Source organism: Ranitomeya variabilis, chromosome 3, assembly GCF_051348905.1.
Source record: "Ranitomeya variabilis isolate aRanVar5 chromosome 3, aRanVar5.hap1, whole genome shotgun sequence".
Lineage (NCBI taxonomy): Eukaryota > Metazoa > Chordata > Amphibia > Anura > Dendrobatidae > Ranitomeya > Ranitomeya variabilis.
This window is the reverse complement of record NC_135234.1, coordinates 116,879,545-116,907,523: the sequence shown is the minus strand read 5'-3', so window position 1 is coordinate 116,907,523 and position 27,979 is coordinate 116,879,545. Positions and strand designations below refer to the sequence as shown.

Sequence of the window (27,979 nt, the reverse complement as noted above, 5' to 3'; positions counted from 1 at the left end):
GCTGCCCCCCCCCCCCTGGATACGCCACTGCAGGCACCTCAGGGGTGAAATTGCTCCCACAAATTATTCAAGCAAAATCTGCACTCCACTATGACACTCCTTTCCTTCTGAGAGCTGCTCTGTGGTGGAAAAAGTAGTTTCTATCCACATATGGGGTATCATGATGGTGAGAAGTTGCATAACAAATTATACTGCCAAAATGTGGTCACTTGTGGGGGTTTCGGCTGTTTTGGCACCTTGGGCACTCTGCAAACGTGACATGGTGACATGCGCAGCAATGGTCAAATGGTGCTCCTTCTGTTCTGAACCCTGCTGTGTGACAAAACAGTAGATTACGACCAGGGCTGTGGAGTCAGTAAGCCAAATCTCCAGATTCGACTCCCCAATTTCCCTAACTCCCGCCTCCACAGCACTGGTCACTACTGAGCATGTACATAAAGTGCAGCACAGATTCATCTCAACTGAAAGCCAAGATCCTTAGATCAGGAACAGAAGAGACATTTATAGGACATATCATAACTTTCCCAAGTTATTACAAAATAATTTACAGCACATCCTGCATTGTACTACTGAACCCAATTTATCTAATATATAAAGCTGAATGTGTGTGTGTATGTATGTGTGTGTGTATGTCCGGGATTGGCATCTGCACCGTCACAGCTACAGCCACAAAATTTTGCTCAGTCACATGTCTGGACCCCGAGAGCGTCATAGGCTATGTTGTGAGGCGAAATTTTAACCCCGCGCGTTCCAATTCACCAAACAATTTTGCCCCTATCTACATAATGGGGAAAAGTGAAAGGAAGTGTTGGAGGCGAATTGACAGCTGCCAGATGTGAAGAAGGGGGACTTAAAGAATGAGAGCGATGGCATCAAAGAGTATATACCATACAGTTGCTAAGGTGGGGCCCCGACATGGGATACTCACCACGCACGGGGATATGAACAGACATACAAAAGGCGCCACACACTACCATGTGCTTGAACACATATATCACCCTCAGCACACATTTCACCACACATACACCAACCTCACCACATAAAAGTCTAAACACAAAAGTCGCCGCTCAAAACTCGCCACGTGCAAAACTCTCCACATGCAAAATTCGCCACATGCAAAACTCGCCACATGCAAAACTAGGCTAACGCAAAACTCACCTCATGGAAAACTCGCACACGCAAAACTTGCACACACGGAAAAATTGCCACATGCACAAAAGTTGCAACACATGCAAAAGTTGCCTCACACAAAACTTGCACATACTCAAAACGTACCACAAATGTACCATATAGGAAATACGGCAGCTGTTGGTCACATGACCTGTCTATTATGTGTATGCATGCGTGAGCTAATATATACTGCCAGGGGGGAGGGCTTCCTGTTGGCTGGGGATTTATCAGGCTGCCAATTTAGCTTACAAATACTGAGGTAAAAATACTGACCAAATAATGTGTGAACGAGGTCTAATTCAGGAGGAGATGACACACAGATATATACTATATACAGGAGGAGATGACATACAGGTACATACTATATACAGGGGAGATGACATACAGGTATATACTATATACAGGAGAAGATGACACACAGGTATATACTATATACAGGTGGAGATGACTTACAGGTATATACTATATACAGGAGGAGATGACATACAGGTATATACTATATAAAAGAGGAGATGACACATAAGTATATACAGGAAGAGATGACACACAGGTATATACTATATACAATGGAGATGACATACAGGTATATACTATATACAGAAGAGATGACATACAGGTATATACTATACACAGGAGGAGATGACACATAGGTATATACAATATACAGGAGGAGTTTACATACAGCAGGTATATACTATTTACAGGGGAGATGACATACAGGTATATACTATATACAGGAGAGATGACATACAGGTATATACTATATAGAGGAGATGACATACAGGTGTATACTGTATAAGGGAGATGACGAACATATATATACTGAGGTGAAAATGAGAGGTGTGAAGTGAAAATGAAAAGGTGTGAGTGCAAAATGAGAGGAGTGAGGAAAAATAGTGGAGTGATCGGAAAACGACAGATGTGAGGTAGAAATGACAAGTGTTAGGGGGAATGAAAGGAGTGAGGGGGGGATGAGAGAAGTGAGGGGGAAAATAAGAGGAGTGAGGGGGAAAATGAGAGGTGTGAGGGAGAAAATGAGAGATGTGAGGGGGAAAATGAGAGGCGTGATGGGAAAATGAGAGAAGTGAGGTCCTAAATGAGAGGCCTGATGGGAAAATAAGAGAAGTAAGGTGCTATAACTAACCACAGATATTTACTATGCCCAGGCAACGCGGGGGGTCTTCAGCTAGTTATATATATAGTAGTCAGAGACAGTCCATTTTATACTGACTGCATCAAAATGGACACTGACTCCACAGCCCTGGTTATGACCACATATGGCATATTCCTGTACTCAGGAGAAATTGGACAGCAAAAACTCCTTTTAACCTTGTAAAAATCAAAACTTTGAGGCTAAAAAAAATGTTTTGTAAAAAAAAATATATATTTACACTGCTCAGAAAAATAAAGGGAACACTAAAATCCCTCATCCTAGATATCACTGAATGAAATGTCCCAGATGTAAATCTTTATTCATTACTTAGTGGAATGTGTTGAGAACAATAAAACCTAAAAATGATCAATGTAAATCACAGCTAATATCCCACCGAGGTCTGGAGTTGGAATGATGCTCAAAATCAAAGTGTAAAATTAAGTTACAGGCTGATCCAACTTCAGTGGAAATGCCTCAAGACAAGGAAATGATGCTCAGTAGTATCTGTGGCCTCCACCTGCCTGTATGATCTCCCTACAACGCCTGGGCATGCTCCTGATGAGGCAGCGGATGGTCTCCTGAGGGATCACCTCCCAGACCTGGACTAAAGCATCCGCCAACTCCTGGACAGTCTAAGGTGCAAAGTTATGTTGGTGGATGGTGCGAGACATGATGGTCCAGATGTGTTCAATCGGATTCAGGTCTGGGGAACGGGCGGGCCAGTCCATGCTTTCATCTTGCAGGAACTACTGACACACTCCAGCCACATGAGGTCTGGCATTGTCCTGCAATAGGAGGAACCCAGGGCCAACCACACCAGCATATGGTCTCACAAGGGGTCTGAGGATCTCATCTCGGTACCTAATGGCAGTCAGGCTACCTCTGGCAAGCACATGGAGGGCTGAGTGGCCCTCCAAAGAAATGCTACCCCACACCATTACTGAACCACTGCAAACAGGTCATGCTAAAGGATGTTGCAGGCAGCAGATCGGTCTCCACGGCGTCTCCAGACTCTGTCACGCCTGTCACACCGCTTCTTCATTGTGAACCTGCTTTCATCTGTGAAGAGCACAGGGCGCCAGTGGCGAATTTGCCAATTCTGGTGTTCTGTGGCAAATGTCAAGCTTCCTGCACGATGTTGATCTGTGAGCACAACCCCCATCTGTGGACGTCAGGCACTCAGACCATCCTCATGGAGTCGGTTTCTAACCATTAGTGCAGACACATGCATATTTGTGGCCTGCTGGAGGTCATTTTGCAGGGCTCTGGCAGTGCTCCTCCTGTTCCTCCTTGCACAAAGGCTGAGGTAGTGGTCCTGCTGCTTGGTTGTTGCCCTCCTACAGCCCCCTCCACATCTCCTGGTGTACTGGCCTGTCTCCTAGTAGCGCCTCCAACCTCTGGACACTACGCTGACACAGCAAACCTTCTTGCCACAGCTCGCATTGATGTGCCATCCTGGATGAGCTGCACTACCTGAGCCACTTGTGTGGGTTGTAGAGTCCGTTTCATGCTACCACGAGTGTGAAAGCACAACCAACATTCAAAAGTGACCAAAACATCAGCCAGAAAGCATTGGTACTGAGATGTGGTCTGTGGTTCCCACCTGCAGAACCACTCCTTTATTGAGTGTGTCTTGATAATTGCCAATAATCTCCATCTGTTGTCTATTCCATTTGCACAACAGCATGTGAAATTGATTGTCAATCAGTGTTGCTTCCTAAGTGGACAGTTTGATTTCACAAAAGTTTGATTTACTTGGAGTTATATTCTGTTGTTTAAATGTTCCCTTTATTTTTTTGAGCAGTGTATATTATTTTTTCTTTAAGCTTGCATTAAATCTTGTGAAGCACCTGAAGTGTTAACAAACTTTTTGAATGTGGTTAAAATTACTCTGAGGGGTGCAGTTTTTAAAATTAGGTTTTCTGTTTGAGGTTCTTATATGCCTAAAACCCACAGAATGACTTTAACCCCTGCTTTGAGTTGGGCTCCGGCGGTGAGCCCACCTCAAAGCCGCGACATGTCAGCTGTTTTGTACAGCTGACCTGTGCGCGCAATGAGCGCGAGCGGAATCGCCCATTAACTAGTTAAATGCCGCTGTCAAGCGCTGACAGCGGCATTTAACTAACGCTCCCGGCCGCGCAGCCGGAAATGCTCGCACCGCTGACCCCCGTCACATGATCGGGGGTCAGCGGTGCATTGCCATAACAACCAGAGGTCTCCTTGAGACCTCTATGGTTGTTGATGGCCGATTGCTTTGAGCGCCACCCTGTGGTCGGCGTTCAAAGTACACCTGCATTTCTGCTACATAGAGGTGATCTGTACTTCACCTTTACGTAGCAGAGCCGATCGAGTTGTGCATGCTTCTAGCCTCCTATGCTATTGAAGCATGCCAAAATTAAAAAAAAAAAAGTGTTTAAAAATATAAAAAAAAATAAAAAATATATAAAAGTTCAAATCACCCCCCTTTCGCCCCAATCAAAATAAAACAATAAAAAAAAAATCAAACATACACATATTTGGTATCGCCGAGTTCAGAATCGCCTGATCTATCAATAAAAACAAAGGATTAACCTGACCGCTAAATGGCGTAGCGAGAAAAAAATCAAAACGCCAAAATTAAGTTTTTTTGGTCGCCGCGACATTGCATTAAGATGTAATAACGGTCGATAAAAAAAACGTATCTGCACCAAAATGGTATAATTAAAAACGCCAGCTTGGCACGCAAAAAATAAGCCCTCACCCGACCCCAGATCACGAAAATTGGAGACGCTACGGGTATCGGAAAATCGCGCCATTTTTTTTCTTTTTTTTTTTTAGCAAACTTTGGAATTTTTTTTCAAAACTTAGATAAAAAATAACCTAGACATGTTAGGTATCTTTGAACTCGTAATGACCTGGAGAATCATAATGGCAGGTTAGTTTTAGCATTTGGTGAACCTAGCAAAAAAGCCAAACAAAAAACAAGTGTGAGATTGCACTTTTTTTGCAATTTCATCACACTTGAAATTTTTTTCCCGTTTTCTGTTACACGGCATGGTAAAACCAATGGTATCGTTCAAAAGTACATCTCGTCCCGCAAAAACTAAGCCCTCACATGGCCATATTGACGGAAAAAAACGAAAAAACGGAAAAAGCTCCGGGGGTGAAGGGGTTAAAAGTGAAGTGGTCCCAAAAAATATTTATTTTGTAGACTTATTGAAAAAAAAATTAAATATGCAAATTGCTTCTTCAGAGAGGAAGAGGACTAGATCTCTATAGTGCCACCTGTTGGTCACTGTCGACCCTTATAAATAATCATTTTATTTATATAGCGCCAACATATTCCGCAGAACTTTACAAATTATAGAGGGGACTTGTACAGACAATAGACATTACAGCATAGCAGAAATCACAGTTCAAAATAGATACCAAGAGGAATGAGAGCCCTGCTTGCAAGCTTACAATCTATGAGGACCATTTAAACGAGACTTGCAATATGACTTAGTATTAGAAATTGCTGCTAATCTTTTAACCCTTTTATCATGCCAGCAAAAAAAGTCTTTAAAAAAAATAATACTGATGTAAATAAAGTAGACATGTGGTAAATGTTATTTAGTAACTATTTTGTGTGGTATGCCATTCTGTTTTAAGGTCATAAAAATTCAAAGTTCTAAAATTGCTAATTTTTCCAATTTTTTGGTCAAAGTTTCAATATTTTCATAAATAAATGCAAATCCTCTCATTGTATCCCCTTCTTCACTGTGTTCTGCTTATCTACTTCATGTCATTGAATTTTGGCAGGGTATGACCAAAGTTGTAACACCTGCAATAAAACTAAATTATAAGTTAAAAGCATTGTGCAACTGGGTGCCAAAGTTCTGCAGACCATTGTTTAGTGGCTATTGATTCATGCTTACGTTAAATAAGTATTGCACAAAATGCTGCTGTGTAAACTTTACTGTCTACAACCTACACCACAGTCATCTGTCAGGAAGTGGTAAATGCAGCTTGACTTTTGAAATCTTAATGCAATTTGCAAATATACCAATCGCTATTTAAAGGGAACCAGTCACAATTAATGCTGTCCAAACCACTAGCATCATGATCCAGGTATGAAAAGGACAACAGGGAGAGAAGTGACTAGTCCGGCGCGGCCTCCAGATGGCTTTTTCCTGCCTCGCTCTAATTTATTGGAGTAGAATTGGCGTGCACATAGGGGACAAGGCGAGGTACTGGTGGAAGGGGGTGGTGAGCCCATGGGACGCCTGGTGAAGCAAATTTACCGCACACTTTTGAGTTGAATGCAAGGACTTGCATTCAACTCAAGAGTGTTCGGTGAATTTGCTTTGCTCTAGTTGATTGACCAGTCTCTTCAATCTTTACACATAAAGAGAGATACCTGTCAATCACCTGGAGTTGTGCAGGAGGAGGCTGTCTGGGGGCGCCACCAGACTAGTCCTGTCTCCTATCTATAGTTCACAGCCAAACCTTCAAACTATCTTTTCTCTGAAACGCAAACAATTTTAGAGAAAAACATAAATGTCTGCCATTGTGCAGTCAGGTACTGACTCATGTTGCGAGTGCTTTGAGCAGCATGACTCAAGTGACAGGTTTTCTTTAAGAATGTCATGTTCTTCCAAAGAACCCTCATCCTTGGACCAGTAATAGTCCTCGTGGTCTATTCGTCATTGTTGTGATCAGTGATTGTCTGGGCCGGCATTGTCAGCCATTTCCCGTTAAGAGATTATATTACACTTCTGCTGGTCAGATGATCAGGCTGTAAAGGAGGCCTGACGTCAGTAAGCACGTTTGTCTTCAGTTCCTTAAGGTAGATCAATCACCTTTTTAGCAGCTTGGGCTGCTGCGCTGTCTTTACCCCAATTTTGCACACTACTTCAGCTATACCCATCAGCAGCGTAAGTTTAAGAGCTTGTGGGCCCCAATGTAAAATCTCCCAAGTATCCCAGGCCCAAAAGGTTCCTCTTAGGTTCCCCTAGGCTCAAGAGTTCAGGTGTGACTTTAACCCTTTAATTTGCTGTAGTTAAACCCCTGCTGTGCTTTCAGATTGCCCTGAAAAACTTAAAAAGTGAACCCTCCAAAGGGGGCACTTATAATTTCTTTACAGTTCAGTAGGGTTATTAAAAAATCATATCTGGAATTTATATGAAGCTAGATAAAAGTGTAATCCCATAATTAAAGGGGTTGTCCGCTACTAGGACAACCCTTCTTAAACTAAATGTTCAGCCCTGATAAAAGAAAAAAGCCTATACTCACCTCCCGTGCCGGCGCCATTCCTGCGGTGTTGGCAGTCGCTCTCCCTGGGGCTGTGATGCAGTGCTGTGACATGTGACGCCGGTGCCCAGTCAGCGCTGGCATCACTGTCCCCGCCTTCAAGCAAACTGAACATAAAGCGGAAGCCAGAGCTGCATCTGGTCCCGGATTTTCTCTTCATGTTCAGTTTATCCGAAGTTGGAGACATTGATGCCATTGCTGAATGTGTGCTGAGCAGCACGTGTCATTTCACTGCATCACAGCCCCGAGAACGCGAGTGTGACACCGCTAGAACCGAGCCGGCACGGAAGGTGAGTATATGCTTTATTATTTTACCGGGGCCAAACATTTAATTTAAGAAGCGATTGTCCTAGTGGTCAACAATCCTTTTAAGAATTATTCTCTATCCATATGATTAATATCTAGGGGTTCGACCACTGGACCCCCATATTGATCCTGAGAACAGAGTTCTGGATCCAGAGAATGGATGTCTGGAATGGAGCAGAGGCGCATGCCTGGTTCTATTCCATTTTTGTGACTGATGAAGATAGCCAAGTACTGTTCTTGGCTTTCTCTGGCTTGCAGAAACAATTAATGGAGCAGCATTTGAGCCTGCAGGCATCTGCTGCATTCAAGACTGGGCTCTGCAGCCCAAGATAGCTGGGGCGCCCAGTGGTTGGACCCCTAGTGATCAGTAAGTTATCCCCTATGCCACGAATAGGGCTTAACTTTCAATTCTGGGAACAATATGCAAATTAACTTTAAATTACAACTTTAAATTAATGTTTTAGGAATTTTTTTTACATAAAAAAATTATTGTTACCTTAATATGACCCAGGCTGTGTGTTTTGTCCTGATTTGACTATAGTGCATATCACCGCTGCCGCCAGTCACTGAGCAGCACGAGCCGCTGAGCTTCTGTTGGCTGTAGAGGTGAAGTGTGCTGTCAATGTGATGCCACCTCTGCAGCCAAAACACAGAGACCAGAGTAAAGTTGGAGATCTGGACCTGGGAAGGGAGAGAACCTGCTCTGTTTATTATTTTACATGTATAGAAGTCTATGGAGTTTACAGAAACAGATGTGAAATCCAATCTAAAAGAAAGTGTGGGATAGCTGTGATCTGTTTAAGTCTATCGTGCAAACGATGAACTTTATGAAGTTCTAGAGCTGAAGTGATTCACATGTTTTAGTTCTGGAGGCTGATTTATCTAAAAGCACATTGGTTAGAAATAGGAGAAAGGTCAGGTATTGTTTCACTAGTGCTGACGGTGTAGAAATGTAGTTGCTATATGATGTATGTGTATATTTTTTCCCATTTTTACTTCCACTGTCCAGCTCATTTTAAAGTAAATGACTTTTCAATAACATATTTTATATTAACCCCTTCCCGACCCATGACGCCACGTAGGCGTCATGAAAACCCGTGCCAATCCGACCCATGACGCCTATGTGGCGTCATGGAATGATCGCGTCGCTGCAGAGCGGGTGAAAGGGTTAACTCCAATTTGACCCGATCTGCAGGGACAGGGGGAGTGGTACTTCAGCCCAGGGGGGGTGGCTTCACCCCCCCGTGGCTACGATCGCTCTGATTGGCTGTTGAAAGTGAAACTGCCAATCAGAGCGATTTGTAATATTTCACCTAAAAAACTGGTGAAATATTACAATCCAGCCATGGCCGATGCTGCAATATCATCGGCTATGGCTGGAAATACTGACGTGACCCCCCCCACCCCACCGATCGCCCCCCCCCCCAAGCCACCGATCTGTCCCGTAGTCCCCTCCGTCCTGTGCTTCGCTCCCCCGTCCTCCTGTCCGCTCCCCCCGTGCTCCTATGTCACCCCCCCGTGCTCCGACGCCCCCCCATGCCCCGATCTCCCCCCCCTTATACTTACCGAGGCTCCCGGTGCCCGTCCGCCTCCTCCATGGGCGCCGCCATCTTCCAAAATGGCGGGCGCATGCTCAGTGCGCCCGCCGAATCTGCCGGCCGGCAGATTCATTACAATGTACATTTTGATCGCTGTGGTAGGTTCTATCACAGCGATCAAAATAAAAAAAATAATAAATAAACCCCCCCCTTTATCACCCCCATAGGTAGGGACAATAATAAAATAAAGAAAATATATTTTTTTCTTTTTCCACTAGGGTTAGGGTTAGAACTAGGGGTAGGGTTAGGGGTAGGGTTAGGGTTACGGGTAGGGTTAGGGTTAGGGGTAGCGTTAGGGTTATGGCATGTGCACACAGTGCGGATTTGGCTGCGGATCCGCAGCGGATTGGCCGCGGATCCGCATCGGATTGGCCGCGGATCTGCAGCGGATTGGCCGCGGATCCGCAGCAGATTGGCCGCTGCGAATTCGTAGCAGTTTTCCATCAGGTTTACAGTACCATGTACACCTATGGAAAACCAAATCCGCTGTGCCCATGGTGCGGAAAATTCCGTGCAGAAACGCTGCGTTGTATTTTCCGCAGCATGTCAATTCTTTGTGCGGATTCCAGAGCGTTTTACACCTGTTCCTCAATAGGAATCCGTAGGTGAAATCCGCACAAAAAAAACACTGGAAATCTGCTGTAAATCCGCAGGTAAAACGCAGTGCCTTTTACCTGCAGATTTTTCAAAAATCGTGCGGAAAAATCTCACACGAATCCGCAACGTGGGCACATAGCCTTAGGGTTAGGGTTGGAATTAGAGTTAGGGTTGGAATTAGGGCTAGGGTTGGAAATAGGGTTAAGATTAGGCTTGTGGTTAGGGTTACGGATAGGGTTAGGGGTGCGTTGGGGTTACAGTTGTGGTTAGGGTTGGGATTAGGGTTAGGGTTGGGATTAGGGTTAGGATTAGGGTTGGAATTAGGGTTACGGGTGTGTTGCGGTTAGGGTTGTGGTTAGGGGTGTGTTGGGGTTAGGGTTGTGATTAGGGTTATGGCTACAGTTGGGATTAGGATTAGGGGTGTGTTGGGGTTAGTGTTGAAGTTAGAATTGAGGGGTTTCTACTGTTTAGGCACATCAGGGGTCTCCAAACGCAACATGGCGCCACCATTGATTCCAGCCAATCTTGCGTTCAAAAAGTCAAATGGTGCTCCCTCCCTTCCAAGCCCCGACGTGCGCCCAAACAGTGGTTTACCCCCACATTTGGGGTACCAGCGTACTCAGGACAAACTGGGCAACAACTGTTGGGGTCCAATTTCTCCTGTTACCCTTGCAAAAATAAAAAATTACTTGCTAAAACATAATTTTTGAGGAAAGAACAATTATTTTTTATTTTCACGGCTCTGCGTTATAAACTTCTGTGAAGCACTTGGGGGTTGAAAGTGCTCACCACACATCTAGATAAGTTCCTTCGGGGGTCTAGTTTCCAAAATGGGGTCACTTGTGGGGTGTTTCTACTGTTTAGGCACATCAGGGGCTCTGCAAATGCAATGTGACGCCCGCAGACCATTCCATCAAAGTCTGCATTTCAAATGTCACTACTTCCCTTCCGAGCCCTGACGTGTGCCCAAACAGTGGTTTACCCCCACATATGGGGTACCAGCACACTCACAACAAACTGGGCAACAAATATTGGGGCCCAATTTCTCCTGTTACCCTTGTGAAAATAAAAAATTGCTTGCTAAAACATCTTTTTTGAGGAAAGAAAAATGATTTTTTATTTTCACGGCTCTGCGTTGTAAACTTCTGTGAAGCACTTGGGGGTTGAACGTGCTCACCACACATCTAGATAAGTTCCTTGGGGGGTCTAGTTTCCAAAATGGGGTCACTTGTGGGGGGTTTCTACTGTTTAGGCATATCAGGGGCTCTGCAAACGTAACATGATGCCCGCAGACCATTCCATCAAAGTCTGCATTCCAAAACGTCACTACTTCCCTTCCGAGCCCCGGCATGTGCCCAAACAGTGGTTTACCCCCACATATGGGGTATCATCGTACTCAGGACAAACTGGACAACAACATTTGGGGTCCAATTTCTCCTATTACCCTTGGGAAAATAAAAAATTCTGGGCTAAAAATCATTTTTGAGGAAAGAAAAATTATTTTTTATTTTCATGGCTCTGCGTTATAAACTTCTGTGAAGCACCTGGGGGTTATAAGTGCTCACTATGCATCTAGATAAGTTCCTTGGGGGGTCTAGTTTCCAAAATGGGGTCACTTGTAGGGGATCTCCAATGTTTAGGCACACAGGGGCTCTCCAAACGCGACATGGTGTCCGCTAACGATTGGAGCAAATTTTCCATTCAAAAAGTCAAATGGCACGCCTCCCCTTCCGAGCCTTGCCGTGCACCCAAACAGTGGTTTACCCCCACATATGAGGTATCGGCGTACTCAGGAGAAATTGCCCAACAAATTTTAGGATCCATTTTATCCTGTTGCCCATGTGAAAATGAAAAAATTGAGGCTAAAATAATTTTTTTGGGAAAAAAAAGTACTTTTTCATTTTTACGGATCAATTTGTGAAGCACCTGGGGGTTTAAAGTGCTCACTATGCTTCTAGATAAGTTCCTTGGGGGTCTAGTTTCCAAAATGGGGTCACGTGTGGGGGAGCTCCAATGTTTAGGCACACGGGGGCTCTCCAAACGCGACATGGTGTCCGCTAAAGATTGGAGCCAATTTTTCATTCAAAAAGTCAAATGGCGCTCCTTCCCTTCCGAGCCCTGCCGTGCGCCCAAACAGTGGTTTACCCCCACATATGAGGTATCAGCGTACTCAGGACAAATTGGACAACAACGTCCGTGGTCCAGTTTCTCCTGGGAAAATAAAAAAATTGTTGCTAAAAGATCATTTTTGTGACTAAAAAGTTAAATGTTCATTTTTTACTTCCATGTTGCTTCTGCTGCTGTGAAACACCTGAAGGGTTAATAAACTTCTTGAATGTGGTTTTGAGCACCTTGAGGGGTGCAGTTTTTAGAATGGTGTCACTTTTGGGTATTTTCAGCCATATAGAACCCTCAAAATGACTTCAAATGTGAGGTGGTCCCTAAAAAAAATGGTTTTGTAAATTTTGTTGTAAAAATGAGAAATCACTGGTCAAATTTTAACTTCCTAGCAAAAAAAAAAATTGTTTCCAAAATTGTGCTGATGTAAAGTAGACATGTGGGAAACGTTATTTATTAACTATTTTGTGTCACATAACTCTCTGGTTTAACAGAATAAAAATTCTAAATGTGAAAATTGCGAAATTTTCAAAATTTTCGCCAAATTTCCATTTTTTTCACAAAGAAACTCAGAAATTATCGACCTAAATTTACCACTAACATGAAGCCCAATATGTCACGAAAAAACAATCTCAGAATCGCTAGGATCCGTTGAAGCGTTCCTGAGTTATTACCTCATAAAGGGACACTGGTCAGAATTGCAAAAAACGGCAAGGTCATTAAGGCCAAAATAGGCTGGGTCATGAAGGGGTTAATATTATTTGTCACAAAATATTTTATTGTAGTTTCTAACAATATCCAGAATTTTTAGGGAACAAGTCATCTGTTTCATGTTGCCTCAAAAAACAATTTCCCCATTCTAAACATATATGTTTTACTCAGAAATGCTGTGGCGAACAACAGCTGAAAACACGGCCTGGACGAGGTGACTAGTTCAAGAGGCATAGCCCAGCCCCTATAGACACATAGGGAGAGGCTAGTCAGTGGTGGTGATCCAGCGGCTAGAACAAGGCAAGGACCTGCCTCTTGAACCAGTCACCTCGTCCCGGATGGAGGATAAAAGCGGTATCCAGAATTGTGGCTTGTTTGTCAACGCATTTCGAAGTTCAAAATGTCATCAGGACAAAGCACAATGTCATCCAACCTTGACCTACCAGCAGCACAGAATTAACCCTTTCATTCCATTTCAGTTGACTTTATCTGTGGGTGGGTCTGCAGGAGCCTTGAGTCTTTTTATTAGTAGTGGTCGCACAACCATGCCAGGCGAGTACCATTGCCTTTGGTCTCCCCACTGTAACTCGAATAAAACCCTATTGCGGTTATTCCAGTTTTTTACCTCATGTTTTAATTCCTATTAGGACTTATAGAAGGTAGTCTCCCACTGGGCAGTGTCCTAGACATTGTGATATTTAGGCCTTTTCAAAATTGATATTGTAGGTATTTGTAGTACGGTACTCATAGATTACAATGAGACCATACCGTACCAACGTACAGGCACAATGAAGGTTTCCTTCATTTTTTTTTTCTCACTGGTTCTACTAGGATCTGCAAGAAATTAAACTGTGGCATGTTCAATCAGATGCCATATTATTGAGATGTTCTTATTAGAAATATTGCTTCTTGCTGAGGGATTCATGGTCTCACAAAGATATTTACCATGCCGTAATATAGTCTAAAACAAACCCATAGGTGCACGGTGTACCATGAGAATGTCTTCTGCCCAGACAACTCATGAAGGCCACCCTTGCACTTTTAGGGCATATGGACAAATATTGGTTCCACCTTCAGGCCTCCATTTAAGAGCTTGAATAGAACAACTCAGAATGCCTGCCATATAATACTATATACTGTATGTCTGGCTAGAGAATGCTTTCCTTAGGAAAATCAAGATTGTGGGTGAAGCCAAGAGCGGGATAGCCACAGCAGCTTCAATATTAAAAAGGGTTGTATCGAATACTATAAGACAGCATTTTTGTTTAGAAAAACTTTAGTTCATTGCATAAATTCATTTATATACGTCAGGTTATATAAAATTGCGTGCTTTGAAATACCATTTATTTTACTTTTGTTCACCATTGAAAGATATAATTACTGTTACTGAGAACAATCAATAAAATTTGCTAAAACACACTTAATAAGAGTAAACGATCACTGTGAAAATGACTGCGTTGGCTTAGATGTAAACTGTACTGTATTCTGCTAGATAACATAGTATACAGCGGGTACGGAAAGTATTCAGACCCCTTTAAATTTTTCACCCTTTGTTTCATTGCCGTCATTTGGTAAATTCAAAAAGTTTAATTTTGTTTCACATTAATTTCTACTCTGCACCCCATCTTGACTGAAAAAAACCCAGATATGTAGTAATTTTTAATAAAACGAAAAACTGAAATATCACATGGTCATAAGTATTCAGACCCACCCTTTTCTCAGACATTCATATTTAGGTCACATGCTGTCCATTTTCTTGTGACTCATTCAACTGTGCACACAGCCCTGGACAAGCATTCTCCCGCTGCAATCAGAACAGTCCATGAGCTGTGCAATGGCGTCAGTGTGTCGAGCGTGGCGGCGCCTGTCCTTTTATAACCTCTGATGAGGTAATGCAGCCAGCCAATCACAGTAATGCCACTACCAAGATGGCTATGGTACTACAGTGACTGGCAGGCAATCTCTGCATGCTTGTTGGCTGGGTAACAGGTGGCAAACATTCGGGTTTCAAATTCGAACACCAGCTAATGTTCGCCGAGAGCCGAGCACATCCAAGCACACGGATACTCGATTGGTATCCAAGTATCACCAAGCACGTTCGCTCATCCCTAGTGGTTAGTCCTCCACGATGCTTGGAACAACCTCCCTGCTGAGTTCCCTCAAACACTGTGTACAAGTACCTAGAAGAATTAATGTTGTTTTGAAGGTAAAGTATGTTCACACTAAATACTGATTTAATTTAGATTTCTCTTTTGATCATTCACTTTGTATTTTTTTAATTGTTAAGATTTCTATGTTTGAAAGCAGTCTTACTTTGAAGCATTTTTTATGTACACCGACCTAAAAATTTTGCACAGTACAGTGTGTTTTCTAGTAGAATATATGATCAGCACAGTTTGCAAAGCCAGGAGCACAGTCATTTTCACAATGATCGTTTCCTCTTACGTTACAGTGTGTTTCAGCAATTTTTATGTAACCTGACATGCTTTGAAACAAAAATCATTTTGCCCTAGTAACGCTTCGAGCTGTTTTGTGTTGTTTCGATACCCGCGATCATTTCCTGGAATCATTGCATATTTGATATGAAGGCAATGTATTTACCCACATGTTAACATAATTGCTCTTGACTTGCATGAAATAATGACAGATATTTATACATTGGTAGAATAAGAGCACATAGTTTGCATACACAAAGGCAGTAATATCTGATTTAGCAAGTACTTGAACACATCACTAGAATCTGGATTTCAGGGCATGTTTATTTTGTACTTTTATCCTTATGATCTAATACAGCGGTGGCGAACCTATGGCACACGTGACAGAGGGGGCATGTAGAGCCCTCCTGATGGTGGCACACGTGCCATCTCCTCAGCACTAGCGCCGCCACCACTCTACTCAGCCCGCTCGCCATCTCACTCATCACTAGCACTGCAGCTACTCCCCTCTGCATGAACACCCTCCAATCAGGCCGCACACAGGTAGGACTGTGATATGTGAAGAGACCAGATCAGGGTTGGAATGAGCAGAGATGAGTAGTTTTTTTAATATGAGGCCTTTATACTGTACTAGCTGTTTCCAGCCAGCTAACGCTCGGCACGCTCAGGAGCCTCGTGTGGTAATGTGCGGGGACGGAGCCTCGTGTGGTAATGTGCGGGGACGGAGCCTCGTGTGGTAATGTGCGGGGACGGAGCCTCGTGTGGTAATGTGCGGGGACGGAGCCTCGTGTGGTAATGTGTGGGGACGGAGCCTCGTGTGGTAATGTGTGGGGACGGAGCCTCGTGTGGTAATGTGTGTGGACGGAGCTTCGTGTGGTAATGTGTGGGGACGGAGCCTCGTGTGGTAATGTGGGGGAACGGAGCCTCGTGTGGTAATGTGTGGGGACGGAGCCTCGTGTGGTAATGTGGGGGGGTGGGATTGTGTGGTAATGTGGTGGGGGCGGGATTATCTGTGGTAATGTGGGGGGCGGGATTATGTGTGGTGATGTGGTGAGGGGCGAGATTATGTGTGGTAATGTGGTGGGGGCGGGATTATGTGTGGTAATGTGGTGGGGGCGGGATTATGTGTGGTAATGTGGTGGAGGGGCAGGATTATGTGTGGTGATGTGGTGGAGGGGCGGGATTATGTGTGGTGATGTGGTGGGGGCGGGATAATGTGTGGTGGGGGGCGGGATTATGTGTGGTAATGTGGTGGGGGGCGGGATTATGTGTGGTGATGTGGGGGGCGGGATTATGTGTGGTGATGTGGTGGGGGGCGGGATTATGTGTGGTAATGTGGTGGGGGGCGGGATTATGTGTGGTGATGTGGGGGGCGGGATTATGTGTGGTGATGTGGTGGGGGGCGGGATTATGTGTGGTGATGTGGTGGGGGGCGGGATTATGTGTGGTGAGGTGGGGGGCGAGATTATGTCTGGTGATGTGTTGGGGGTGGGATTATGTGTGGTGATGTGGTGGGGGCGGGATTATGTGTGGTGATGTGGTGGGGGGCGGGATTATGTGTGGTAGATAGATGTGGTGGGGGGGCGGGATGTGGGGGGGTGGGATTATGTGTGGTGATGTGGTGGGGGGCGGGATTATGTGGTGATGTGGTTGGGGGAATTATGTGTGATGATGTGGGGGGCAGGATTATGTATAATTTGTAAAGCGCTGCGGAATATGTTGGCGCTATGTAAATAAAAATTATTATTATATTATTATTGGTAATGGGTTGGGGGCGGGATTATGTGTGGTGATGTGGTGGGGGGGTGGGATTATGTGTGGTGATGTAGTGGGGGGGGCGGGATTATGTGTGGTAATGTGTGGGGGCAGGATTCTGTGTGGTGATGTGGGGGGCGGGATTATGTGTGGTAATGGGTTGGGGGGTGGGATTATGTGTGGTGATGTGGTGGGGGCGGGATTATGTGTGGTGATGTGGGGGGCGGGATTGTGGTGATGTGGGGGGGCGAGATTATGTGTGGTGATGTGGGGCGGGATTATGTGTGGTGATGTGGTGGGGGCGGGATTATGTGTGGTGGTGGGGGGCGGGATTATGTGTGGTGATGTGGTGGGGGCGGGATTATGTGTGGTGATGTGGTGGGGGGGCGAGATTATGTCTGGTGATGTGGTGGGGGCGGGATTATGTGTGGTGATGTGGTGGGGGGCGGGATTATGTGTGGTGATGTGGGGGGCGGGATTATGTGTGGTGATGTGGTGGGGGCGGGATTATGTGTGGTGATGTGGTGGGGCGGGATTATGTGTGGTGGTGGGGGGCGGGATTATGTGTGGTAATGGGGTGAGGGGGCGGGATTATGTGTGGTAATGGGGTGAGGGGGCGGGATTATGTGTGGTGATGTGTTGGGGCGGGATTATGTGTGGTGGTGGGCGGGATTATGTGTGGTAATGTGGTGGGGGGCGGGATTATGTGTGGTGATGTGGGGGCGGGATTATGTGGTGATGTGGTGGGGGGCGGGATTATGTGTGGTGGTGGGGGGCGGGATTGTGTGTGGTGATGTGGTGGGGGCGGGATTATGTGTGGGGGGGCGGGATTATGTGTGGTAATGGGGTGAGGGGGCGGGATTATATGGGGTGAGGGGGCGGGATTATGTGTGGTAATGGGGTGAGGGGGCGGGATTATGTGTGGTAATGGGGTGAGGGGGCGGGATTATGTGTGGTGATGTGTTGGGGCGGGATTATGTGTGGTGATGTGTTGGGGGCGGGATTATGTGTGGTGGTGGGGGGGCCGGATTATGTGTGGTAATGTGGTGGGGGGGCAAGATTATGTCTGGTGATGTGGGGGCGGGATTATGTGTGGTGATGTGGTGGGGGGTAGGATTATGTGTGGTGATGTGGTGGGGGGCGGGATTATGTGTGGTGGTGGGGGCGGGATTATGTGTGGTGATGGGGGGCGGGATTATGTGGTAATGGGGTGAGGGGGCGGGATTATGTGTGGTAATGGGTTGAGGGGGCGGGATTATGTGTGGTAATGGGGTGAGGGGGCGGGATTATGTGTGGTGATGTGTTGGGGGCGGGATTATGTGTGGTGATGTGGTGGGGGGCGGGATTATGTGTGGTGGTGGGGGGCGGGATTGTGTGTGGTGATGTGGTGGGGGCGGGATTATGTGTGGTGATGTGGGGGGGCGGGATTATGTGTGGTGATGTGGTGGGGGGCGGTATTATGTGTGGTGGTGGGGGGCGGGATTATGTGTGGTGATGTGGTGGGGGGCGGGATTATGTGTGATGATGTGGTGGGGGGCAAGATTATGTCTGGTGATGTGGGGGCGGGATTATGTGTGGTGATGTGGTGGGGGGTGGGATTATGCGTGGTGATGTGGTGGGGGGCGGGATTATGTGTGGTGATGTGGGGGGGCGGGATTATGTGTGGTAATGGGGTGAGGGGGCGGGATTATGTGTGGTAATGGGGTGAGGGGGCAGGATTGTGTGTGGTAATGTGGTGGGGGGCGGGATTTTGGTGGGGGGCGGGATTGTGTGTGGTAATGTGGTGGGGCGGGATTGTGTGTGGTGATGTGGTGGGCGGAGCTACTGTGCAGGGGGCGGGATTAGCGAGTAATCACGATTCCTCTTATATATATAGATAGAGCACTATGTGGGCTCATTATACAGTATGGAGCACTACATGTGGCCATTATGCAGTATGGAGCACTACATATGCCCACTATACAGTATGGAGCATCATATGGGGCCATTATACAGTATTCAACATCATGTGGGGCTATTATACAGTATGGATCACTATGTGGGAACATTATACTGTATGGAGCACCATACGGGTCCTTATACTGTATGAAGCACTATATGGGGCCATTACTGTATGGAAGTCAATACAGGGCCCCGTTATACTGTATGTAGCACTATGTGGGGCCCATTACACTTTATGTAGGGCTATGTGGAGCCCATTGTGCTGTATGGAGCACTATGTGGGGCTCAATACATTGTGTGGAGAACTATGTGGAGCCATTATACTGTATGGAGGACTGTGTGGGGATTACAGTTGAAGAATCATAGCGTGATGGAGTCACCATTCTTTGTTGAGGGAATTGAGGGAAGGGGTACAGTAGTTTTGTAGGAGGTTTGGCCTGGTGTACTCCGAAAACCCTCCACCCGCCACATGCTCCTGCGGAGACAGCAGCCATCTTAGCATCATGACCTGGTGCTGCTGGAGGTAGAGAGGGGACTTTGACAGGCACATCAGGGGCATTAAACACCATTACCGCTGAGGATACAGCTTTTCTGTTTTTTTCCCAGGTCTGCTGCTCAGCAGTGGTGTTGGCTCCATGATCTTCCTGGTGGAAACCCGTCAAGCAGAGATGATACCACTGGGTCTTAAAGCAGCCATGCACCTGCTACTGTGGTCAGCGCCACTGTAACCTCAGAGCATGAGACCCGAGACAAGAAGTTCACAGACTGCTCCTAAACAGGGAATCCCTGCACAGCTAGGTAGAGCAAGACAGGAGTGATCATGCTATTGTTACTCTCCACTTTCCCTCCTGTAAAGGGACTTGAAGCCATTTTACCTCAGATCCACACTCCTTATATCCTATTTCCTCTGAGCACTGTCTCCACAAAGTGGATAAATGCTTGCCCAGTGATAAGGGGTCTCTGGCGGATGGGGGTGCTGATTCCTGGCCGTAGTGGAGGAAAGACTTTCAGCAAAAAGTATGGTAAGTAGGAAGGAGTGTCACAAACAGAATCCCAAGATGGCATCCTCGCGTCTTGCGGGAGGAGACAGAAGGATGTCTGTGGGTATGTAGCAGCAAGATTGGAGGAGCATGCTCACAGGCACATAATACAACTCTCATGCGGCAGAGGTCAACAATGAACTCGCAAGAGAAGCATGTGCTCAACAGGATCCTCTAACACAGGAGGAGGTTGGCCCCCTGACATGACTTTTTATTAACAGGTGTCCCTTGAGGTGGGAATGTCCCATTAAGGGTAAAGAGAGTGTTCCTGGAGGAGTATCCTTATGTGAGTCTCCTTTGCTGGATGTTCTTTACATAGTCAATAGATGCAATTCCACTCTCGCCACACTGACAGGCCAGGTGGACTACATTCTGGAAACTATTTAAATAATCCACCATGATGTGCAGTTGGTGGCAGAGCGTACCATGGCAGTTGAGGGTTGACTAAGTGATCTGGAGGATGCTCTCCCTCTTGTCCGTAGGGACATTCAAAATCATGCAGTAGCCATGGCTGCACTCCTGGCTAAGGCAGATGACCTGGAGAATCGCCAAAGACACAATAATGTCAGGCTGGTTGAGGACCGGAGAAGGTGGAAGGGGGAGACACCAATAGTTCTTTGAAAAATGGCTGGTTGACACCTTTGGCAAAGAAGTCTTTACTCCTTTGTTTGCAGTAGAGAGAGCCCACAAGATGCCCATGAGGCTAGGCTGGAGGGCTATACTGATTAAAATCCTGCACTGTAAATATTGGGACATTACACCATGTAAAACACTGGAGAATCAGGACATTAGCTTGGCTGGCAGAAGATTTCATTCTATATGGATTTCTCAGCGTACGTCAAGCGCAAAAGGTCCATGTTTCTGGACATTAAAAGAAGAATGAGAGCATTGGGTATGCAATATTCTATGATCTATCCTGCTACACTGAAGGTGATAGGTATTACTACATTTTTTGAGACTCCCAAGTTGCTTTTAGATAGCTGGACACTCGTGAACATCAGATTCAACAGGATATGAGAACCGGAAGGGCCTAAGCTAGGATGGGCTCTTGGAAGAAGAAATCAAATGTACTTAGTCTTATGGCAAAAGGATTAATGTGGAATCCGGATTGGCCTACTCGGCAGCATGGACATCTCTGTACTAAATATACGGTTTAGTTTATGCACATTTTTTTGCTTTTTCTTGCAGTAGAGGAGTGGTCTCTGTTCTGCAGTCACCCGCATCTGGATAATTTGTTATCTGTGTTGTTTTGCTGAAGAGAGCATAACAAATGGTTATATGTGTTCTTGAACCCCATTCCTTATTTGTAAGAGTAGGTTTACATCATTTAGGGTGGAAGGAAGGTTTTTGGGTTGCGACAAGGGGAAGTATTTTCTTGGTGTGCAAATATAATATTTCTTGGTTAATGGTAAGGACAATAATTCTGGTGATTGCTGTATTGTTTAGGATTTATTTCTGGTTTAAGAAAATGGGTCTAATGGTCAAGTTCCTTTCATGGAATCTTCGTGGCTTAAAAGATAGCTCTAAAAGACAAGCAATTTTCGAGTATATTAAGAAGGTTAATCTAGTGATTATAGGGCTGCAGGAGACACACATGACCAAGAAATCCATTAGTATGTTACGTAAATTTTGGATGGGCTATAGCCTACATTCTGTGTATTCTAATTATGCCCGAGGTAGGAGTTAGTCTTTTCGTGTATAAGAGAATTCTCTTTAAATGCATAGACTCTTTTAGAGATGATGAGGGCAAGTTTCTCAGTGTTCGTTGTACGTTATTTCATTTTGAGTGTATCACTGTTGTGGTATATGTCCCCTTTCCTTATTCAAATATCCCCCTAAAAAAATTCCAGTGAAACTTGTTGACTGGCCAGATACCAACCTAATAATTATGAGTGACTTTAATAATACTTAGGTCTAAGGGGTAACGTTTCTCCTTATGGAGAGTGACATACCAGCTGGCTTGTCAAGGTAAGGAGGCTTATTCGCCGTGCAATGCTCCTGAGAAAAAGAGGACTTAAACTCTATAGCGCCACAGGTGGCGCTATAGAGTTTAAGTCCTCTTTTTCTCAGAAGAGGCAATTTGCATATTTAATAATACTTATAATACCTTTAAGGATAAGTTCTTTGTGAGTGATGACATTCTGTCTCCTTTTGGCTGCCTTATTAAAGAAGCACTCCCATCAAAGTTTTTATTCTCTAAATATACTGCAGTCATCATATTATACAGCACTGTGTAGTTACAATTGCTCATTTTGCCTTTCTACCCAACTAATTGTTTTCTTTTCTCTGCTTTATGCAGTAACAGGAAGTCTCTTGTCCCTGCGTTTATCATTCACCTCTTTGAGGCTACGTTCACATTAGCGTTAAGCTAATGTGCGTCGGGTTTGCGTCGGCGACGCAGCGGCGACGCATGCGTCATGCGCCCCCTATACTTAACATGGGGGACGCATGCGTTTTTTTTTGTTGCGTTGTGCCACACATGCGTCTTTTTTGCCGCAAGCGTCGGACCAAGAAAACGCAACAAGTTGCATTTTTCTTGCGTCCGATTTTCGGCAAAAACCGACGCATGCGTCGCAAAACGCAGCGTTTTTGCGTGCGTTTTGCCGCGTTTTTGCGTGCGTTGTGCGTTGCGTCGCCGACGCAGCGGCGCACAACGCTAGTGTGAACTTAGCCTAACTCCTGACCTAACGTCTCCCTCCTCCAGGGACTTTTGCAGTGACTCATGAGTCATGCAAGGAAAATTGACCTCTTGTTGCTACATAGAGCTTAGAAGAATTCAGCTGGTCAGTTTCTAATCACATGATGCCATAGACCTAATGGAAAAGAGAAGAATTTGCTGGGTAGAAAGGCAAAGTGAGCAATTGTAAGTACACAGTACTTGCAATATATTAGGACGATAGAAATTTTGATGGGAGCGAACTGGGCATAGTATACATCTGGAGGGAAAGATCTTGCAATCTATGGGTTTTCTTATGTGCCTCTTCGACATATCAGTCTCTCTAAAGAATTGATATAGTTCTCTGTCATTTTCTTATGGTCCCAATTTTAACCAAGATTTGATACTTCTGGAAACCTTATCAGATCACTTTCTTCTCTTATTCCAGGTACAATAAGGGTTACCCACTCTTCAGTCTGAAAACTTAATCCATTTTGGCTCGAACTTATTAATTGTGACAATGTCAAGGGAAAACTGTCTGAATTTTTTTGATTATAATTTGGGACGCTATGAAGGCTTTTACGAGGGGGGTGCTAATAAGCAAAATAAAGACGGTAAAGGTAACTCGCGAACAAAGGGTATGGACTTCGAGAACGGTATGGGTGACTGAACTAGCATATGTTCAAAATCACTGCACTGAAAATGCAGTGGAAGGAGGCCCAAAAACAATTGCAATTATTGTTATTGTGTGTTTTTAAAACCGGAGGGAGAAACATTTAATTGGACGTTTATTAGCCAAACTAGCACAGTCTCAGAGAGAAAATGTATTTATATATCAGTTAAGGGACATAGAGGGAATTGTAAGTATTCAGACTACTAATATATTGCAGATTCTATGTGAACTTTTATTCTAGCTTATATTCCTCCAGGGTTAATATTCCATGTAAATTGCATTAATTGAATTGCGCTAATGAGGATGAAGATGCTCATATTAACACATTAATGTTCTTGTGTCTTTACAGGACCTGCCTCCATATTTGTGCCAGCTGGATGTGACATTTGAAAAAGGTAACTCTGTCCATGTGTCCCACAGATAAATAGCTATAGGTTACGGCAGTATATCATTATTCTAACTCTACAGTCCCTTACCAGGGAGTTCAGTCCCAGCATGGTGCCTCCATGTGGTGCTGGGTTTTTCCTAGGAGATGCCATACTGCACAGACGTATAATGTGGCCATGTACATGGTGCCTTATCTTATGTCTGTAGTCAACCTGATTGGCTGCAGCGCTGTTGATGTGACTTCAGTGCCACAGCCAATGCCAAACATTGGGGGCAGTGGCAGAGACTCATCCCTGGAGGCGGGCAAGAGGAGTAGCTTTATAACAACCTGCAGCCGGGCACAGTCATAATTAAAGGGAACAACCCCTTTAGTTCTAACATTTATATTACATATGGATCAGTGTGAAGAATCAACAAGAGGTGTACGCTGTGCACCAAAATTATCATTTGTACAAAGTTAGCATTAACAAGCAATGACTAATTTCATGCAACTCAACAATGTTAAGCTTCTTAAAGCGGATCTGTCTCCAGATATCATGGTGCCAACTGCAAGCAATATTAAATAGATCTGACCCGATGATGTGCTTACTTTAAAAATCCATGTCATAATGGCTGTATAATCCTTTAAGAAAGTTTCCTCTCCTCCCACCTACCCTGATTGACCGATCCTCAGTGTCACTCCTGCTGCTGAGATCTCCCACTGCTCTGTACAATCTGCAGCGGTCAGTCGGGCTGGGTGAGTGGAGACTGAATACACTTGGACTCATATACAGAGGGGGAAATAAGTATTTGATCCCTTGCCGATTTTGTACGTTTGCCCACTGACAAAGAAATGAACAGTCTATAGACTTTTTATTTTAAGTCAGTGGGCAAGCATACAAAATCACCAAGGGATCAAATACTTTTTTCCCCTACTTTAATGCTCATCTTTATATTGGGATTATACAGCCATTCAGACATGGACCAGTTCTTCAGATTGCAGCGATCTGTTTAATAATGTATGCCGCTTGTATTGGGAAATCTGCTGACAGATACACTTTCAAACTTTCAGTGAGAAGTTAAATCAGCTAATGTGAGAAAACAGGAGTGTATGAAGAAGCATTCAGAGATACAGTATTGCCCCATCGACTCCTATGGGTTCTGTATTAAAGGGAATCTGTCAGCAGCTTTTGCTATGAAATCTCAGAGCAGCGTAATGCAGGGGCAGAGATCCTCATCCTCTGCTGTAGATGTAGCAGTGCTATGAACGCTGAGCTCTGGATAACTGTGCCCACACCCCCGATTAGCAGCTCCCTGTGTACACTGTACAGTGATAGCTGCTACTCAGTGGTGGGGCAGGGTTACACAGCACAGTTGACTAGTAGGCATGAGACACCTAGTCCTGTAGGGATAATATCCTGCTAATAAATCACTGACTTTATTGAAACAGTAATACACAGCCTATTAAGTGCCTCATCGCTGGAATCAGGCTTTCTGGCCCTACATCATGCTGCTCTCAGATTACATAGGAAAACTCTGCTGAAAGAGTCCCTTTAAGGCTTTGTATAACAGAGCTTGTACAGCATCCTTAAAGGGGTTTTCCAGGCACATAATTATGGTACCCTATGCTCTATGTAGGTCATCAATATCAGATCAGTGGGGCAAACACCTGGCACCCCCATTAATCTGCTCTGCCAGCTCCAGCAATGGCTGGATGTAAACATTAATGAGCCGCTCCGAATCCTAATTATGGGTCATCAATATCATATGCCCGGATAACCCCTTTAATCTTAGACATCTGTGTATGTTGAGAGTATTGGTGTTATGGTTGTGCATTTGGGTGCCCTATTGATAAATGTTGACCCACATTCTCACCAGATTGCTGTTGTGACGGTGGTGACGACAGACAGATCCCGCTGCTGAAAGAAGTGTTTGAAGCATTTCCTGAAACCCCAATAAACATCGACATCAAAGTGAATAATGATATTCTTGTGAGAAAGGTAGGAATTATTGGACACTACTGTTAGTAAGAAGCTGTGCTTACATTTTGTAACCCCAAAAGTGCATTTACTTTTGTACTAAAATGTGGTTTTCATTTGGATTTCCTGCATGCAATTAATAACATTTTTAAAGGGGTTGTCCACTTTGGATAATCCTTTCTTATAAGTGAGATATCACAATAGTGAGATAATATCGGGGATCCTGCTATCGGGATTCTTATACTCCCCAGGGAAGCAGCCAGCAAGTATTCATTTTGTTGAAAGGCCGTTATATAGCACCTATTAAACAAAATGGGCCATCCATGTCCTACGCAGAGCCCCTGAGGACTCAGAAGATGGATTCACCCTTTACCACAGTTCTTCATTCTGGCAAATTGGGTTATGAGAATCAGATATATATCGATAAGCAGGACGACCCCTGTGAAAGGTATTCTCATCTCCAAGATCCTATCCCAATATGTAGTACATGTAGTAATAATAATAATAATATTAGCAAATACCTTCAATTAGAAATGTAGTATAGTTCTCCTGATTCGCTATGTTGCTTACCCCATGTGCTGGGCATTGCATGACCTTAGGTATCCATTGTTATGACCACTAACAAATAACTGTCACTATATGAATGATCATCATAACCATGGATACTTGAGCTACTGCAATGCCCTGCACAAGAGGTAAGCGACATAGCTAGTCAGAAGAACTACAAGTGCTTCTCACTAAATTAGAATATCATCCAAAAGTTAATTTATTTCAGTGCTTCGATGCAAAAAGTGAAACTCCTATTATATAGAGTCTTTACAAACATAGTGATCTATTTCAAGTATTTATTTCTGTTAATGTTGATGATTATGGCTTACAGCCAATGAAGACCCAAAAGTCGTTATCTCAGTAAATTAGAATACTTTATAACACCAGCTTGAAAAAAAAATTAAAATCTGATCTGAAATGTTGGTCTGCTGAAATGTATGTTCAGTAAATGCGCTCAATACTTGGTCGGGGCTCCATTTGCATCAATTACTGCATCAATGTGGAGTGGCATGGAGGCAATCAGGCTGTGGCACTGCTGAGGTGTTATGGAAGCCCAGGTTGCTTTGATAAAAGCCATCAGCTCGTCTGGATTGTTGGGTCTGGTGTCTCATCTTCCTCTTGACAATAACCAATAGATTCTCTATGGCATTAAGGACAGGCGAGTTTGCTGGCCAATCAAGCACAGTGATACTGTTGTTTGTAAACCAGGTATTGGTACTTTTGGTAGTGTGGACAGGGCCAAGTCAAATCTCCGGGCCCGGATGGGATACACCCCCGAGTACTGCAGGAACTAAGTACAGTCATTGATAGACCATTATTTTTAATCTTTAAAGAGTCCATAATAACAGGGTCTGTACCACAGGACTGGCGTATAGCAAACGTGGTGCCAATATTCAAAAAGGGGACAAAAACTGAACTCGGTAATTATAGGCCAGTAAGCTTAACCTCTACTGTGGGTAAAATCCTGGAGGGCATTCTAAGGGATGCTATGCTGGAGTATCTGAAGAGGAATAACCTCATGACCCAGTATCAGCACGGGTTTACTAGGGACCGTTCATGTCAGACTAATTTGATCAGCTTCTATGAAGAGGTAAGTTCCGGACTGGACCAAGGGAGCCCAGTGGATGTAGTGTATATGGACTTTTCAAAAGCTTTTGATACGGTGCCACACAAAAGGTTGATACATAAAATGAGAGTAATGGGGATAGGGGAAAATATGTGCAAGTGGGTTGAGAGCTGGCTCAGGGATAGGAAACAAAGGGTTGTTATTAATGGAGCACACTCGGACTGGGTCGCGGTTAGCAGTGGGGTACCACAGGGGTCAGTATTGGGCCCTCTTTTTAACATCTTTATTAATGACCTTGTAGGGGGCATTCAGAGTAGAATTTCAATATTTGCAGATGACACTAAACTCTGCAGGGAAATTAAGACAGAGGAGGACAATTTTGTATTACAGGATGATTTATGTAAACTAAAAGCTTGGGCTGATAAATGGCAAATGAGCTTTAATGGGGATAAATGTAAGGTCATGCACTTGGGTAGAAGTAATAAGATGTATAACTATGTGCTTAATTCTAAAACTCTGGGTAAAACTGTCAATGAAAAGGACCTGGGTGTATGGGTGGATGACAAACTAATATTCAGTGGCCAGTGTCAGGCAG

The 27,979-nt window shown here is 44.5% G+C and overlaps 1 protein-coding gene across 1 annotated transcript in view; it reads left to right on the top strand.

Moving 5' to 3' along the window:
* The window catches only part of GDPD1 (glycerophosphodiester phosphodiesterase domain containing 1), a 123,128-nt gene that overhangs the window by 68,897 nt on the left and 26,252 nt on the right, over positions 1-27,979 (top strand). Inside the window, exons 4-5 of the mRNA XM_077294597.1 lie at positions 23,774-23,819; positions 25,669-25,790. Of these exons, the coding sequence (XP_077150712.1) occupies positions 23,774-23,819; positions 25,669-25,790 (168 nt within the window). The remainder of the gene's footprint in view (positions 1-23,773; positions 23,820-25,668; positions 25,791-27,979) is intronic.